The following is an 18922-nucleotide window of genomic DNA, read 5'->3' on the forward strand; positions in this document are numbered from 1 at the left end:
ACAGTATCAGTGCAATTGAGCTGAGTAAGATATTAGGATACATAGCGCAATACTGTATGTTGAGTAGAAGCCAAGGGAAGTTGTTCCTAAGCTATATAATGAACTTATGAGGATACACCTGGAATACTGCATGTCATTTTCACCTCTGTATTACATAAAAGATACAACAGTGCAAAAGCAGTGCAGGGAAGCATGATCAGATTTATTCCAGGATAGTGGATAGAGTTGATCTTTTTTTTGTTTAAGACATTGTAGATTAACAGATAATATGATAGTAGTTTTTTAAATTGTTAACAGACTTAGTTTAGTGAATGACTGCCGCTACGTTAAGTTACATTAAGTTCTTCAATTTAATCTCATGGGACATACACTATATAGCCAAATATGCAGTACATAAGAATTGTACATAAGATGATTCATGAATTGGGTTTCCATGGCTAAGCAGCTACATACAAGCCAAAGATCACTATGCACAATGCCAAGTGTCTGGTGGAGCGATGTAATGCATGCTACCATTGGACTTTGGAGCACCTGTAAATGTGCTTTCTGGACTGATCAATCATGCATCACTATCTGGCAGTCTAATAAATGAATCTGGGTTTGATGGATGCCAAAAAAAATGTTATCGTCCAGACTACATAGTACCTATGATGAAATTTGGTGGAGGATGGATAATGGTCTGCAGCTTTTTTTCAGGGTTTGCGCTAGGATCCTTGATACCACTGAAGGATACAATTAATGATACACCATAAAAAGAAATTTTATACAATTGTGAGCTTTAAACTTTGTAGCAACAGTTTAGGGAGGGCCTTTTCTGTTCTAGCATAACTGTGCCTTTGTGTATAAATCTTGGTCAATAGAGACATGGTTTGATGAGTTTCTTGTAGCTTTTGAACATATAGAAAACAGTTAAAGGTTAATATTTTCAACTATGTCATAAAGTTTGTATTCACAATAAGAACTATAAATACACTGAATACATTACAAAGTAGTGTATCAGCTAGTAGTACTTAGGTAACCCTTGAAATCATGACTTGATAATACAAGACATAACTAAAATTAGGTTAATCTGGGTTGAAAATGCAAATTTGGCTGAGAGATGTATACTTATCAAAATTTCTCTTATGTTTTAATTGAATGTAGTGGTTTGAGGGTAGGTAAGAACTGAACTGAAGCCCTTGAGGTTTAAGGATCAGCTTCGTAGTCGTGATCCATGAATTATTGTATGTATTTTTAGATTTGCTCAGAAGAAATTATTTATTTTAAAGCAAAATGATCAGGAAATTAAAAAATTGGCTGGTAACAGACCACATACTGAGATAGGGTTATCTTCATCATGGAGAAATGGCAAGAACTGGAGGTGGTCTTCTCTTCATGGCAAGATGGCAAGAAAGAGAAATGCAGAGTGACCAACTAATGCCAATTCCTGCTATAAGTCATGAACCAATAGGGCGTTGTGGTACACAATGGCCTGTAATTCAAGACCAATCATAAAGAGCCATACTATGGACTAAGGGGTCTGCAAACTTCCTTTACACCCCTGCCCTCAGATCTAGGCTTTCATCCATAGGGGATGTGTTTACGTGTCCAAACCTTTCCTGTCCCCCTTCCAGGCTGTAAGGTGCACTTCACTTCCACTACAAATTTCAAACCCCAAGTCACTATTTAACACTATCTCCTAAAGACCTTTGGGTTGGTTAGGTAAATGTCAAAGCATAGCTGCTCTTATCAGTAAAGTAAAACATGCCTCCTGAAACACTATCTAATACAAACTTAAACTTATTACTATTGTGAATATTGCAGAAAAGTATATGTCTAGATCAGTGGATGGAAGATATTCAGGACAACAATTACTTGTATGAGAATGATATTTTTATTACAATATTATTATTATCCATCAGATTATTATTATTATCCTGGTGTTGTTCCTATCTTGCGCCAAGTGATTGCTGGGATAGGCTTCAATTACCCTATGCCAGTCTCTTAGAAGAAAGATGTATGAATGGATGTATTATTGTGACTATTTTATTGTGTCTATAAAAGACAAAAATAAATAAATAGTTTCTTGGATCAAGGATGTTGAGGGTAGCATCCACTCCTTACTTTTCTGCCACACATCTAGGTTTGGGGCATGGAGGTGGCAGTCTCAGTTAAGATGCCCTGGTGTCCCTTTTCCCTGTCACCTCCTCCATCTTGATGCCAACGTGTTCCCAGGCCAGCTGGGAGATATCATCTCTCCAGTGTGTCCTGTGTCTGTCCGAAGGTCTCCTTTCAGTTGAACATGTCCAAAACACTTCCCCAGGGCATCCAGAAGGCATCTTAATCAGATGTCTAGACCACCTCAACTGGCATGTTTCAATGTAGAAGAGCAAGCTGCTCTACTTTGACATCCTCCCGAATCAGTGCACTCTTATCCCTATCACTAAGACTGAACCTGGATATAATACGAAGGAAGCTCACTTCTGCCATTTGTATCAGCAGTCTAGTTATTTTGTAGTCACTACCCTTTTGACGACAGGTGAGGGCAGGAAGGTACATCAACCAGTAATTTAAAAGCTTTGCCTTTCAGCTCAACTCTCTCACCTTAGACTTGGAGGTGCTGATCCTCATCCCGGCCCTTCACACTCAGCTGTAGACCACCCCAGTGTGTGTATGAGGTCACAGCCAGAAGAAGCCAACAGAACCACATAATGAACTAAAAGCAGAGATGCAATCCTGAATTTGACACCCTCCACTCCTTGTTTACGCCTAGAAATTCTATCCATAAAAATCAGGAACAGAATCGATGACAGAGGACAGACTTGGTACAGTCCCATAATAACCAAGTCTGACTTACTGCCAGCAATATGAATGAAGCTTTTGCTCTGGTTGAACAGGGACTGAACAGCTCACAACAGCAGATCCAGTACCCCAAACTTTCAAAGCACCCACCACAGCAATAATTATTATTATCATTACCATTATTATTGAATGGCAGCACAGTGGTTGTGGCTGATGACTTGCAAAGATGGAGAATGGGTTTGCTTCCCAGGTGTTTTCAGCATGCATTGTACATGTTCTCCCTAGGTGATCCAGTTTCCTCTCACATTCCATGCACATGCATATTAGGTGGATTGGCATTACTAAAGTGGTCCTATAGTGTACGCATGTGTATTTGCCATGCGACATATCGGCACCCTGTCTGAAAATTGTTCCTGCTGATGTTTGCTAGGATAGACTCCAGCTATATCATGACCCTGCTTTGCATTATTGGGTTTAAAAGCTGGATGGATGAATGGATGCTGTCACAGAAGGCAGTCAATGGACTTAACTAAATGTATTGATACGCCAGACCATGGGTTGGCGAAGCACACTTAAACCTTCTCTTCTTCCTCTGCAGTCATCATTAAAAAAAATAAAAATCATCATCATTAGAACACTCTAGACGAGAACAGGCCATTCAGCCCAACAAAGCTCGCCAGTCCTATCCACTTGTTTCCTCCAAGAAAACATCAAGTCGAGTTTTGAAAGTCCCTAATGTCTTACTGTCTACCACACTACTTGGTAGCTTATTCCAAGTGTCTAGCGTTCTTTGTGTAAAGAAAACCTTCCTAATGTTTGTCCGAAATTTACCCTGAACAAGTTTCCAACTGTGTCCCCATGTTCTTGATGAACTCATTTTAAAATACAAGTCTCGATCCACTGTACTAATTCCCTTCATAATTTTAAACACTTCAATCATGCCACCTCTTAATCTTATTTTGCTTAAACTGTAAAGACTCAGCTCTTTTAATCTTTCCTCATAATTCAACCCCTGTAGCCCTGGAATCATCCTATTCGCTCTTCTTTGGACCTTTTCTAGTGCTTTTTGTAGCCTGGAGACCAAATATGCACACAGTACTCAAGATGAGGCCTCACCAGTGCATTATAAAGGTTGAGCATAACCTCCTTGGACTTGTACTCCACACATTGTGCTACATAACCCAACATTCTGTTAGCCTTCTTAATGGCTTCTGAACACTGTTGGGAAGTTGATAGCTTAGAGCAGTGGCGTAGCGTGGGCTTTCGTCGCCTGGGGCCGACCGGAAATTTGCCGCCCCTCTATTTAGTTATTCTTAAAAAAAATAGACAAAATAAAAAAAGCTGCATTAAATTTTTTTATTGATTAAAAATTTACTTTTCGTATTTTTTAATAGCAAAATCTTTTATACAATTGTCAATATCAATATGTATGTCATGTTCAATTGCCAGAATAGCTACATTTGTTAGCCTTAACGTGGACATAGTTGATCTGAGATAATTTTGATTAATTTGAGCTTAGAGAAGCTTCTCTCGCAACTAGCATTACTGATGGCAGATGTTAAAAAAATTCTCAACATTATGACAATGTTTGGTAAACCATCTTCAAGTTTGGACTCAATAATATATTTTAATAAACTCAGAGAGCCGGACCTAATGAGTTCTTTTTTACAATCTGGGTCTGTTGCAGCTACAAAAGCTTGTAGACGTCACGCTCAAGTAGAAATTCTTCTTTATTAATGTCTTGAGGAGCTTGGTCTAAGTTAAGCTCGTCCCTGCTCAATATCACTTCAGGTCTTAAAAAATCATATTTTTGCGCTAGATTTTGCAACTGTTGGAATCTTTCTCGAATTTCAGCAGATACTCTGTCTATTGAAAATTCACTTAGGTAGGTTTTATCGTCACTAGATACTGTCGTAGATTGACTCTACAATGCGCTGTAAAAACGTCTGAGAAAATTTCTATTGCACCACCTGCTTCACCTGCCACCCTTTCCGCACCCGCTGTCTGCTTGGCTTGAATCAGCTGGTAGCGATTTGCAGTTTCAAATATACCTATATTTTTTAATTTAAATATCATGGTGATTGCCGCCGCCTTTTGATACGCCGCCCGGGGCCATGGCCCCCTCGGCACCCCCCTCGCCACTGGCTTAGAGTCCACTATGACTCCTAAATCCTTCTCATAAGGTGTACTCTTGATTTTTTTACTTCCAATGTGTAATACTTTACATTTACTGACATTAAATTTCATCTGCTACAAATCTGCCCAAGCCTGTATGCTATCCAAGTCCTTCTGTAATGATATAACGGATTCCAAATTATCTGCTAATCCACCTATCTTGGTATCATCTGCAAACTTAACCAGCTTGTTACTTATATTCCTATCTAAATCATTTATATATATTAAAAATAGCAGCGGCCCTAGCACTGACCCCTGTGGAAACATCGGCCAGGTCTGATGAGGATCCTCGCACCATCACCCTCTGCTTCCTGTGTCTGAGCCAATTCTGCACCCATCTAAAAACATCACCCTGAACTCCCACTTCTTTTAACTTGATGCCCAACCTCTCATGTGGCACCTTATCAAATGCTTTCTGAAAGTCCAGATAAATAATATCATATGCTCCGCTTTGATCGTATGCTTTTGTTGCAACCTCATGTTAGTAAAACATGACCTCCCTCTTCTGAACCCATGCTGACTGTTCAGAATAACTCCTGTCCTTGCCATGTGTTGCTAAATCTTATCCTTAATAATTCCTTCCATTAATTTTCCTGTGATGCATGTTAAGCATACTGGCCTATAGTTGCTTGGATCTGCCCTGTCACCCTTTTTATATAATGGGATGATATTTGCCATTTTCCAGATGATATTTGCCATTTTCCAGTCCTTTGGAATCTCTCCAGTGCTCAGTGACTTCCTAAAAATATGTGACAAGGGTTTATATATGTAATCACTAGCCTCCTTAAGAACACGAAGATAAATATTATCTGGGCCTGGTGATTTGTTTGATTTCATCTTATTTAATCTGAGCAGCACTTCTCCCTCTACAATTTCCAAATCCCTCAGTACCTCCTTAGTAGTTGCATTTACCTCTGGGAGGTTATCCACTTGCTCACTTGTAAACACTTCAGAAAAATGTAAGTTTAGGGCATCTGCTATTTCATTGTCTGTATCTTTTAATTCCCCTTTACTATTCCTGATGAACTTGACCTCCTCCTTAACTGTTCTTTTACTACTAAAATACTGAAAGAATCTCTTGGGGTCTTCTTTCGCCTTATCTGCTATATTCCTCTCCAACTGTCTTTTAGCCTCTCTGATATCCTTCTTAATGGTTGCCCTCATGTTCTCATATGCTACATTCACTTTGCAGTCATTAGTCTTATATGCCTTATACAGCAGTTTTTCCTTTGCAACTTCTTTTTTAAATCTTTATTAATCCATCGTGGGTTTTTTTAGTTTCCTATTAATTCCAAATTTAGGTATGTATCTGTCCTGCATTACATGTAAAACATTTTTAAACCTGTTCCACTGCTCCTCGACTGTCTCCACATTTAAAAGCTTATCCCAGTCTATCCTATTTAGACTTTGTCGCATCTGCTCAAAATTAGCCCTACCAAAGTTCAACTTAACAATTTTAGTCTTTGCATCTGTACTCTTACAAAATACTGAGAATTGTATTATATTATGGTCACTTGACCCTAGTGGTTCAATCACCTCTACACCCTCAATTCTATCCTGATTATTACAGAATACTAAATCCAGACAGGCTTCACCCCGTGTTGGTGCTTTAACATGCTGTGTTAAAAAACAGTCGCTGATTACTTCTAAAAACTCCTGCTCTTGTGCTCCTCCATCTGCAAGGTTATCCCAGTTAATATTTGGATAATTAAAGTCCCCCATGACTATAATATCCCCCTGTAAACTTGCCTTTTGATATTACTAAAAGATGTGTGTTGAAATTACTGTCTGAATTGGGTGGTCTATAACACACCCTAAAATAAGACCTCTTTCCCTAATATTTTCCAGGCGAAGCCACATGTCCTCACTAAGATGGGGCTCATCATCCAACTGAAGATGACTTACATTTAAACCCTGTTTGGCATAAACAGCAACTCCACCTCCTTTTCTGTTCTGTCTATCCTTCCTAAAAAATGTGTATCCCTCTATGTTACACTCATCCCCATCTTTGAAGGAAGGAAATACTGACCTCACTTCTGGCTCCAGCCATGACCTCACTTACGGCTCCAGCCCTCAAAACACACCACTTTCTGTCTACCTTCTATAAGATCACCATATTGTTTCATGTTTGCCCGTTTAGTTCTGGACTCAGTCTGGTAACATTACTCACTTAGCTTCACCTTTCTCCAAGTATATGGGGTGGATACCCCTAACATTTATGTTGTATTTTTTTTTATTTTTCTGTTTTTTCTTACAATGCCTATAAAATCTGTTCAGCTCTTGTCACTTCATTACATGCTATGCACGAAATAAAGAAAAAAGCTTCCGATTATAAGTGATTTGTGACTTTCTGCAGTTATTATTGTTTAGTTGTTTATAGAACTGAGACAGCAATTCAGAACTTGGCATCAACATTCAGTGTCAACAATAGTGCTTGGTGATGACTTTCTGAGGTGAATCTTTGCTCCTGGAGGTGGAGCAGAAAGGGTACCACACGGACAGGTGAACTCGGTGAAGTGAGGCACACAGTGAGCCTTCCTTAAAAATGTCTGAATCACACAACAATGGTTTTTTGTCCTTCTTTAAATAACATAATGTAGCAATCAGCCAGGGCCCTTATCTGGCCAGGATGCCCCTGTAATGAAAGGACCAGGGTAGAGGGCATATTCAGGGTAATACCTCCGACAGAACTAGAGGGCAACCCCCCTGGTTCACAGCGGGGCCACTGGTTTGGAGGATAGAAGCTCAACCCTGCTGGGGCCCATGGCCACCGCCTGGGAGGCACCTGAACAGTTCCTGAGACCTGGATTGCAGCACTTCCACCACACCCAGAAGTGCTGCCGGAAGAAGGCCTTGGAGCACCTGGAGCACTTCCAGGTACACTATAAAAGGAACCGCCTCACTCCATTAGAGGAGCCACAGTCGGGGGGAGGTGGACAAAGCTTGCTGGAAGAGGAGTGGACATGGCAGATAAAGACAGAAGGAAGAAAGGACTGTGTTTTGGTTTTGGTGCTTTGTTTACTGTGCTCTGTAGTTGGGAGTGAAGAAAAAGTGCTGCCTCACTTGAAATGAACATGTGTGCTGGACAGAAATTGTGTCTTGCATCTGTGTGTGTCAGGTAGGGTGGTTGGTACGCCTCCTGGTGGTCCACAATGTATATGCTGTTTTACAATATGTGTGTAACCTCAAGACACAGAGTAGACAAATTATTGCTCATACAAGAAACTGCTGCTTAAATTATGTAAGGTGAGTTAAAAGGTAAAAAAGCCCCTTCAACCTCTGAAAAACTTTCTTTCTCCTCTTAATACAGAACCAGATACAGAAGGACAAAAAAAACATGCTTAGTGTCGCTAGGATGCTTTATTGCATGGCAGACAGCAATATATTGCAGAGCAATTTAACTTGACTGTAAGTTAAGATGGCGGTGATCATCACATAATGAAAGTAAAGCAAGTGTTTTGGTAGTACTATGACAGTAATGAACATTGAGTGGTGGATTGACCAGTTACAGTGTGCCAAATATATCAAATGAGAGTAACATACACTAGTGCTAACAACATAAACTTGTTGACTTTACACTTTTCTGTAAATTGGGTTGAATTAGAAGTAATCACAAAGCATCAGAGCATTTAAACAGCCTTTCCTGACTGATTCAATTCACACTAAAGAAATCACTGTGGTTATACTGGTACATACTGTAAGAGACTGTATTTGTTAATTGAAAATATAGGATTCAAGAACATGCATGAACCATGTTACAACATCCCACAAACACTTTAGTATCACTATTATTTCAGCACTGTACAAATAAATATACAGATGCTCAATTGGAAAATGAATTGTCAAAAGTGCTCCATGTCCTTCTAATTAAGATTGTTTAATGTCCAAAGATATAGAGAGTTATCAACTATAATGACACAGTACCATACAGCTGTATTACAGTAGAAATAAAAAAGCACTTCGGTGAAGACTTTGCCATAGAGCTTACAATTACAGTAGCAGTGTGAAAACTACAGAGAGCAAATGTGAGTATTGACAATGCCAAAAATGCAGACCAGAAATGCAATAGTGATTTCTAGTGTGGGGTTACAAATAGGATGTTTTATCCATGTCATCAAACTGCTTTCTCAGAAAGCAATGTTAGTGAGAATGATCTCTCACTTCCTTTCAAACCTCAGAAAATAACACGATGACCTGACCAAAGGGACCAATTAACAATTATTTTTTTAATTTAATTTTAAAATGATATGATATGCTTACTTGTATTGATCATTTTAAAGTTGCTTTCTACAGTTACATACATTTCAGTTCTTTGCATTTATTCTAAGTTATTAAATGACACAGGGCCAGACATCTCACCAGAGGCGCAGACAGCCAATCCATTAGTGTCACCACCACAAAAGAAGTCACATACCATTCCTGAGTTGACTGAGGAGATATTCATTTCCCTTGAGACAGACAATAAGTTAATGAATGGCCAGATTAACTAAGGTTTAGGTGATATCATAAAGAGCAGTGAGCTGCATTCTCTTCGAGATTCATCCACTTGCACATACAAGGGGAGTTCCAAAAGCCTGTTCACATGGATGAATTTGTTCTCTGTGGTTGATTTTTGGCAGAGTTAAAAATTGTAGTTTAAAAAGCAGTTAAAAATCACAGTTTAAACAGTCAGGATCCATCCATCTACTTTTAAATTATGCTTCAATGTGTCCTTCCAATTCTGCACCTATGCTGCTCACCTTAAGAGGTCTGCTCAGCTGCAGAAAACACTCCCCAACATGCACAGTCAACCCCTCACTGGCCTCAGAGTCTGTAGGCAGCCCACGAACCTTACTCCTTTCTCCCACCACCGTCCCATGGCATCCATGGGACCACTCAGAGCAGTTGATCAACCCTTCTCCCCTTCATAGCTTCACAATAGTAGATTGAAAAATTATCTTAGATGAAGCTACAGTCCAGCTATTAAGAGGGTGGCTAAATATGCAAGGTGTGAAGAATTTTGTTTGAATGGGGATATAGCTTATACATGTAGCTAATCTTGGTCAAATAAATTTATGGCTATAAAATCCCAAGGATTGATTAGTACAGGTCATGGCAAAAGCAAATCATGAAAACAAAAACGTATTCAATGCTATTGCAGAAAAAGTTTATGAAAAATCTGAGAAAAATCAAAACAACATTTTTATGCTACTGTAAACTCTTCTAAGCACACTAAAAGTAAATTCTAAAAATGCAATACATGGTAAAAAAAGGAAATTTGCATAAAAATGGCACCATTTGAAGCAAAGTGTCCAAGTAAAAACAAAACTAGTTAAAGAAAATATGAAATAAGCCAATGGGAATTGAAAAGAGATTTGTCTTCTTCTGTGGAGAGTGGATACACTGTACATACAGCAACTAAACAATTGTGTATTACTTCACAAAACTGATCCTCATTGGAGACTGGAAAGAAAGATATTTTTGCATCAATTTTCAATTACAGCTGGCCCATTAGCACATAGGATCCAAGTGGAGGATGATAAGCATAACAAAATCAAATTCTAACTTTTGCCTTAATCCAACTGTAGGTAGTAGGTCTGGTTCAAGCAAAGAACCACTGTCTATAGTCACTGGATTTAGGCACCTACATATTTGTGCTACATGTAACTTCAGGAATCCTAACTGTGCCTCTTATTTAGGGAAGCACTACTGAAGAGCACTATTGGTATAAAAGTCAAAGACTGTAGTTTCATTGATTTATAACCTATAAGTAGCATTTACTTTAGATATACAAATGTTCTGGAACTCCTCATTATACATTTTAGGGTCACCAAGAGCTAATGCCTGTCTGGGTCATCAAGCTCAAGGTAACAACCAGCTGTGGAGTAGCTGCCAGTACATTACTGTGCACATATCTGCATTTTCAAAATGTATTACTAAATTAAAATTTTATTTTAATATTTAGTTTTGATGCTCTGTTATATTGTGTTTTAATACCATGGGCTGAGAAACATATGTAATAAAAAATCTAATAGTTGATGGTAGTGCATCATACTATGTGAATGGTAGTCTGTACCCGGTATTAGAACAAAAAAAAATCAAAGACAAAAATCTGCCATGGTCTGCAAGAGACCTGGGTGCTTAAAAGTAAAAATGTAAAACATTGTAGAAAAATTCCACTGAAAACAGATGACCTCAATTCTATTTATGCAACCTGAGATTTTGCAAGGAAAAAAAAACACTAACACTTTTTAAATAAATGTGAATGTAATTTCCAGTAATGTTGCTTCTACTCAAAATTAACCCGAGAATACCTTTGGAACTGGAAACATTTTTTTTTTAAGTTAGAAGGATCACAACAATTTGTTTGTATCTTCTCTGTTGTACATGTTGGGTAAAATCACTGAATACAAATTAAATAAATTAAGGTTATAAAACAAAAAAAAATAGAAAAAAACTCCAAAGGTGAATATTTTATTACCGTGGTATAATTTTCATGTAAATTCCAACTGAGCTAATGAAACTCAGATTCTCAAATTTTGCAACAATACTTTTCATGACATTAATGCTTCTATATTCAAATGCAATAATGCTTAGAAATATTTTTTTAAAAATGTGAGAATTAAATGCAAGTGGAATATTTCAAAGGTTTTCTCTGTCACTAAAAAGAATTTAAAAAGGAAAATCTTGTTTTTAACAATTTAATCACAAAAATACTATTAAATAAAACAAACTAAGCCAGTGTCATATTGCCCAATATTATACACACCTCTGCTCCTGGGCTTCAGTCTTGATGTTAGAACTGTCAACACTGCTATGTTCATCATGAATTACAAACTGTGAGGGAAAAGCATAATGTGTTATAAAAATAATAATATGGTTAAAAAAAGAGAAAAAGTAACTAAAAGATATAATACATAAGATAAGGGTGTTAAGAGTTTTATATTTGGTCAGATGAAAGTCAGTCTCATCTGCAATTTGTTTTCCAAACATTGATATTCGAAGCAGAAACTCAATTTTCATTACAGAGTATTTAAGAAAAACACATTAATAGAAAAATAATTCTCTTTGAGTTACAGAAAGAGGCAGATTTTTTTCTCCATTGTGAATCCTAGATATTCTTTGCTTCAGATAAGGAAGAGAATAAATCTAAAAAAAGAAAGAAATGAAGAAATAACTATGCTATGAACCAAAAAAAAGAGATGAAGGGGAGGCCATGGATGACCCTAGGCAGAAAACTAACGGACAGTAGGGGGCTGAAGAAAGGTCCCTGAAGTAGTGTATAATCAACCTGATATATTAGACTATGTTTATAATTTGCATTTCAAGAATCTAAGGCTATATTTTTTAAACTGATTTCCAAGTTGTATATCATCTATATCATCTGGAGTATCTTATGTCCAAAAATAGATTAAGTGCAAAGGTCTGTAAGAAGGTTTCACCAGGGCTAAATAGAGATAAGAAGTATTGAAAAAGGACTTGAAGACACTCTTAAAAAAAAAAGGTGCCAGAGTGGTTCTTCAGAGCAATGCCACAAGAAAACCATTTATGGTTCACAAAAGACCTATATATATGAAGGTTCCAGAAAGAACTTTTTTTTAGATCTGTAACAGGCTGCATACAGTGAATAACCGATTGTAACCAATTTATAAAATACCAAAGGGTCACGGTTTTAAAAGGACTGTTGCAGTACAGGTTCAGTAACATAGGTGAGGGACAGGAAAGATACGAGGATTGCACATGCACTGATCTCAGCTGTAAAAAAATAAATTAAATTAAGTAAAAGAAAGAGAGTTTCCATGTCTCTCAGAGTGTGAGTCTTAAAGTATCAAGAAGGGCTGATGATATCATACATTGCGGATTGGCTCAACAACTGATGCCAAACTGCAGCCATTTCATGTACCTCACTTGAAAGCTGTCAGGCACACATTGTCAGAGTAGGAGACATGCATGGTTTCTGACTTTAACTAGCTTAGTTGTAGTGTACTATAGCTGAGGTAAGGCAGCCTGACCAGTGTGTGATTCACAAACTTTGAATTGGAAGAACACAAATACATGCCACTGTGGTGATCGTTGACTCCGAGTGCCCGTGGTTTCTTGTTCCAGTGCTTTTTTAGGTAGCAAGACAAAAATTTTATAATAGACTCACAGGGAAACCCTTCCATGACCCATCCATTATACAAAACAAGGTATTCTGTTCTGTGAAAGTCAGAATAAAAGTCAGAAAATCATGGACAGAAATTCTGAAGCTCCAGAAATACAGTGCACCAAAGATTTTAAAAAATGCAGTGCATTATTTCCTTCACTGCATTCAGGAAACCTATGAAGCAAAGGTTATTCTGATTCTGCCGTCCTATGATTTACTTACTGAATCTGCTCCTGCTTACCTACGTATTTCAGTGGAAGAGCTTGATGCCCTGCTATTTACTGTTTACCTTCTTTAACCTAAGAATGATTGTTGAACGAGATTTTATAGACATAAATATCCATCCATCATCCAACCCGCTATATCCTAACGACAAGGTCATAGGGGTCTGCTGGAGCCAATCCCAGCCAACACAGGGCACAAGGCAGGAAACAAACTCTGGGCAGGGCGCCAGCCCACCGCAGGGCACGCACACACACACATACACACACCCACACACCAAGCACACACTAGGGACAATTTAGGATCGTCGATGCACCTAACCTGCATGTCTTTGGACAGTGGGAGGAAACTGGAGCACCCGGAGGAAACCCACACAGACACAAGGTGAACATGCAAACTCCACGCAGGAAGGACCCGGGAAGCAGACCCAGGTCTTCTAACTGCGCGGCAGCAGTACTACCCACTGCACCACCGTGCTGCCCTAGACATAAATATATCAACATAAATATTTTAAATTACTATAGTCAAAAAATTACTAAAGCCTCAAAATCAAAGCAGAGAATGAAGTGCAGACCTCTCAACAAGATCTTCAGTACATATCCAACCCTAGCTGTCATACTGAATTATTACACTGGAGGATGTGGGGAAAACTAAGAGCTAAAAATCAAGTCCCATCAGGGAGCCAAGTTTTTACACTGGTAGCAGCCACTGAGAGCTATGCACTTCTGTTCTATCTTAATTGACATGTAGCAGTTATTATATCATGAGTAATTAGAAAGAAGGTATGGCTAAGAAACACAAAACAAATAAATAGAAATGCCATTGGAATTAAAATACATGTAGCTGTAATGATATGCTGGGGAAAAGTGCCTAGCAGAGGTTTGAATTATCATGTAGACACCAGAGCAAATACAGTACATTTGTATGAAAGTATACTGCTAGGTAGCAAACAACCAGCAAACAACAGAAAAACACTTTTCACAAATGAGAAGATTATTCTTTTTGTGAAGTAAAACTGTCTATAGTTAATTGGGGTTTCAAACTACAAAATGTATATACTTCTAATATCTCTGTAAAAGTATAACTTTACATATATAATGCCAAAAAGAGCAAAAGACAGAAAGATAGCGCATTTCATATATCAACTTTCTGTATTTATCAATAGTGCCTGATGACCCTGACTCTCTTGGTTCACCAAGCCAAATCCTTGCTTGTGTTTCTGAATGGATAAGTCTTAATTGTCTCCAACTAAATAAGGATAAGAGAGAAATCTTCGTTATTTCCAAAAATGGATATAGTTGAGGGTATTAGAAATAAAATTGATCCATAAGACTTAAAAGTCAAGATGGAGGTAAAGAATTTAGGGGTAATTATTGACTCTGACCTAAATTTTACATCACATATTAACCAGCTGTTTTTTCACTTATGGAATATAGCAAAACTTAGATCCCTTATAACTTTACAAGACGCTAAAAAAATATTTCACACTTTTTATTTTAGTCGACTAGATTACTGTAACGTACTCCTTTCAGGACTACCCAAGAAAGTCATCAATCAGTTGCAATAGTGCAGAATGCAGCTGCCAGAATCTTAACTAGGAAAAAACAATCTGAGCACAAATCTCCAGTTTTGATGTCATTACACTGGTTACCCATGTCATTCGGAATTGACTTTAAAATACTGATTATTGTTTACAAAGGCTTAAATAATCTCACTCTGTCCAATATTTTGGAATTCCTGTAACATTACACTCCAAGTTGTAACCTAATCCTCGAATGAGTGTCTGCTTATAATTGCAAGAGCTAAACTTAAAAGAAGTGGTGAAGCAACCTCCTGCTTGCTGATCTGTGCCACCACCACCTGATAAAGGCACCATGCAGCCCCCACACTGATGGATTGAAGGCAGTACCCCATATGTCCACATGACCACCATCATCAAATTCTTTCACGTGAAGCCTGAAAACTATGGATATTGATTTGGATCATTTATGTTAAGTAGAATGCCCAATAATGGCTAGGCGGTCTATTGGCCTTGAACCCCCTGCAGATTTTGTTTTTTTTTTTCTCCAGCCCATCTGGATTTTTGTTTTGTTTTTTTCTGTCGCCCTGGCCATCTGACCTTACTTTTTTCTTTGTTACTTAGTATAATCTTATTTTTGTTTCATATGAAGTTTTCTTTCTTCATCTTGTAAAGCACTTTGAGTTACACCATTTTTGTGAAAATGTGCTATATAAACAAATGTTATTTCTTTGTGCAAAATGTACTGTACATTACAGAAATATTAAATCATTCTCATAAATAAACAAGTATGTTAAATTAATGTGCAATATTTTATATGTAGTCTATCTATTATAAATAAAAATCCTGGGAGGGAGACTAGGGAGACGAGACGGAAGACAATTTGACGTCCCACGAGAGACACTTTAACCTCACGCGAAGACAATTCGATGTCCCGTGAGAGACACTTTAATGTCACACGAGACAAGGCAGTGAGACTACATTTAAAACAAGCTCACGGACATCTAACCAAGCGGTTGTTGGAATGCTTTTGGCAGACAGACATCATGTGCTCCCAGCTCTTAAAACAATGACAAGCGACAAGCAGAATATGCAGAACATGCAGCTTGCCAGCAGCAGCAGCAGAAAGCCAGCAGATGATCCGACCATTTCTCCTTAGCGTCCGTTCAGCCGCCATTTTCACAACGCGACCGTTTAGAGACACAAAGTGGCAAAAGGAAAGCTGCTGCACAGGCTTTGAAATGATCGACGCAAAGCGTGACAAGCAGAAAACGCAGCTCGCCAGCAGCAACAAGACAGCAGATTATCCGACTGCAACTCCTTAGCATGTGTTAAGCCACCCCCACTTCACAACACGAGCAGAGGGCAACTTTCTCATCCTGCGAGAAAGATTTAACCATGCCCAGGACCGGAAATAAAGGACAAATATTATTTATACAAAAGCTTTAAAGTAAAAGTGAAAATAATACATATGTAACAATTCCCATGAAAATGACAATCTCTTTAAATTGCATATCCGGTAAACCAAACCCGGGGGTAGGTGAGTGAAGCAAGCGGGGGTGGAGCCCCCTAGTAGTAAAAAAAAAAAAAAATTTCAGTGATCCTCTTCCTTAAAAAGATGGAGCATTACAAAAAAAAAATACTACTTGTTTCATTGCTTCCACTGCCAATGATCCTAATGAGGTCAGCTATATGAAAAACATATGCCTCAGAGATATTTATTAAAACATGTCTCAAGCAAAGAAAGCTTATTTGTATACTGCCCTAAAAAATCTCTGCCTATTGCTTTATACATAACAACTGAAACCACAATGTAAAGGGTGTAAAGACTGAGCCAGACCTATTAAAAGAAACACCAGAAAAAGGAAACAAAGCTTCTCTTTGTAGGTAACTTGACTTTATTATTGGCATAATGTGTCATACTATACATTTAAACAATGTATGATATGCACAATAAATTCTGAAACATTTTTTATATTTCTGTCTAAATTACCAGGAAAAATATGCAACAAATTCTGTAGTACATTTTCAATGTCAGATTTGCAACTGTAGTGCTCCAGAAAAATAGGCTTTCTGGCACAAGTGCAGTTGTCTCACAAAATGGAGTTATGCAATTATGTTCTAAATAATGGCTTTAGACCAAATTTCTTGTGGTGAAGGAATCAGCAAAGGAATTTCAAAGGCAATTTAAAAAATGTAAATACATAATGCAACACTGATAGTTGTAAAGTTACACAAACTACAGGTTCTGAGTAAGGCCAGATGGAGGTCACAGTTGGACCTCATTCTGTTTAACATTACTGCTATAGCTTAATTGTAGTGATGAACTTCTGTGAGAGGACCAAAGAGTAATGGAATGATAACACAGAATGTTTGGAAGTGAGCATGTATTCAAGAGAAATGTGAAGTACTGATAGCTTAGAACATTTGAAAGTATGAATAAAGTACTAGGTTTCTACAAAGACCGTCTATAACTAAACAGTGCAAAAACAGATCAACTCATATTTGGTCCAGTTACAAAGCTAAGAATGATGGTGGCTTTTGATCACATACTTTTAATTTTGATGAAACATAGATCCGTCACTTTGAATCTAGCACCAAAAGACAGCTAAAAGAAAGAACTTCTCTTCAACAGAAGTTTTTTAAGGTTATTCTTTTAGCAAGGAAACACACCGTTTGGTAGACCACTGTTGGTAGACATTATAAAACATGACCAACTCACTAGCTCATATCTGGATGTTCAAGCTCTTAAAAAGCCAAATAAGCATTTAAGGTAAGCTTGGTCAAAAAATGTTCATGGAATCCTCCTTTAACACAACATCACAAGATCACAAACATGTATGAAAATAATCACCAAGTAGATTTCTCTTCCTCATTCACCTTACAGCAGAAATCTTTTAGACTTTCATCTCTTGGTGGAAAAGGTTCTGTCCATGCAAAAAGGTTTGGAAGTGATAACAGGGCTAGTGAAGAAGTAGCTGCACATGCACTATTTATTTAGGCTGATACTAGTAAGGAATACAGTCATGTGAAACAGTAACTGTATCCTATGAAAACTGTTGACTTTTTCAACATATTTTATTATGCAAACATTAGCTCTTCATGCAAGCAGTGTGTATAGTAGTATAGTAGTGTATAGTAGACAAAAGTGACATACCTAAACAAATGACACACAGAATTTACAGGGTGTATTCATTCGCATAATCTAAATTAACAAAAATGCAGATTTGTCACATGGGAAAAGGAAGTACTTACATTTATCACCACTTCAAATCCATAAAATTAGAATAGGGTGTTCATATTTAGATACCAATGATAAGAATGCATTTAGGGGGTATGCTGGTGGAACCTGGTTTTTTTTAAACCATAGATATACAGTTTACGGTCTGGTGTTCTCTTTGTTATTTATGTGTCTGTTAACATCATGCCATGAAAAAAGAGCTCTCCTAAACCCCCAGAAAGAAGGCTATGGATGACTAGCAGTGGATTTAACAAAACCAGCAAATTATTTGAAATCACTCATTCTGCTGTAAACAAAACCACCTACATGTAGCACAGATTTCAAGTGACTGCTAATTTGTTCAGAACTGGCCAGGAGCTGATTGTTTGATAATAAAAGAAGTCTCTAAGAGCCCCAAAATTTTATCACATGATCTGCAGGTAACTCTTGCATAGAGTAAGTGGGATTCAAAATGCATGCATCTAAAATCAGAAATAAATTGGACAAATTTAACCTGCATGTCGGGAAAAAGGTTTTGCAAGTCCAAAAACTCCAAAAAGACTACAGTTTGCCATTGAACACACTGGCAAAGACCAGGCGCCTCATGTATAACGCCGTGCGTAGAACTCGCACTATAACATGGCGTAAGTACAAAAGCCGAAATGTGCTTATGCACAGAAAAATCCAGATGCAGGAATCTTGCGTACTCCATCTTCCACGTTCTTCCGCTACATAAATCCCGGTCAGCGGGAAAAGTAACGCTCGTGCACGCGCTTTATGTTACACCCCAACTCCTCCCAGAATTACGCCTCTTTGAATATGCAAATGAATATAAATCGCCCTTAAGCTCAGCCTTCTGTGAAAAGAAAATGGGAAAAGC

General features: G+C 37.9%; 1 protein-coding gene across 4 annotated transcripts in view; it reads right to left on the bottom strand.

Moving 5' to 3' along the window:
* LOC120531142 (centrosome-associated protein CEP250-like) overlaps positions 1-18922 on the bottom strand; it is a 328524-nt gene that overhangs the window by 262413 nt on the left and 47189 nt on the right. For 3 of the 4 annotated variants that reach the window (XM_039756280.1, XM_039756279.1, XM_039756281.1), the window contains one exon: positions 11705-11772. The exons of the other annotated variant lie outside the window; for it this stretch is intronic. In XM_039756280.1, coding sequence (XP_039612214.1) covers positions 11705-11772 — 68 coding nt within the window. The remainder of the gene's footprint in view (positions 1-11704; positions 11773-18922) is intronic. 4 annotated transcript variants of the gene reach the window in all.

This window comes from Polypterus senegalus, chromosome 6, assembly GCF_016835505.1.
Source record: "Polypterus senegalus isolate Bchr_013 chromosome 6, ASM1683550v1, whole genome shotgun sequence".
In the NCBI taxonomy this organism is placed as follows: domain Eukaryota; kingdom Metazoa; phylum Chordata; class Cladistia; order Polypteriformes; family Polypteridae; genus Polypterus; species Polypterus senegalus.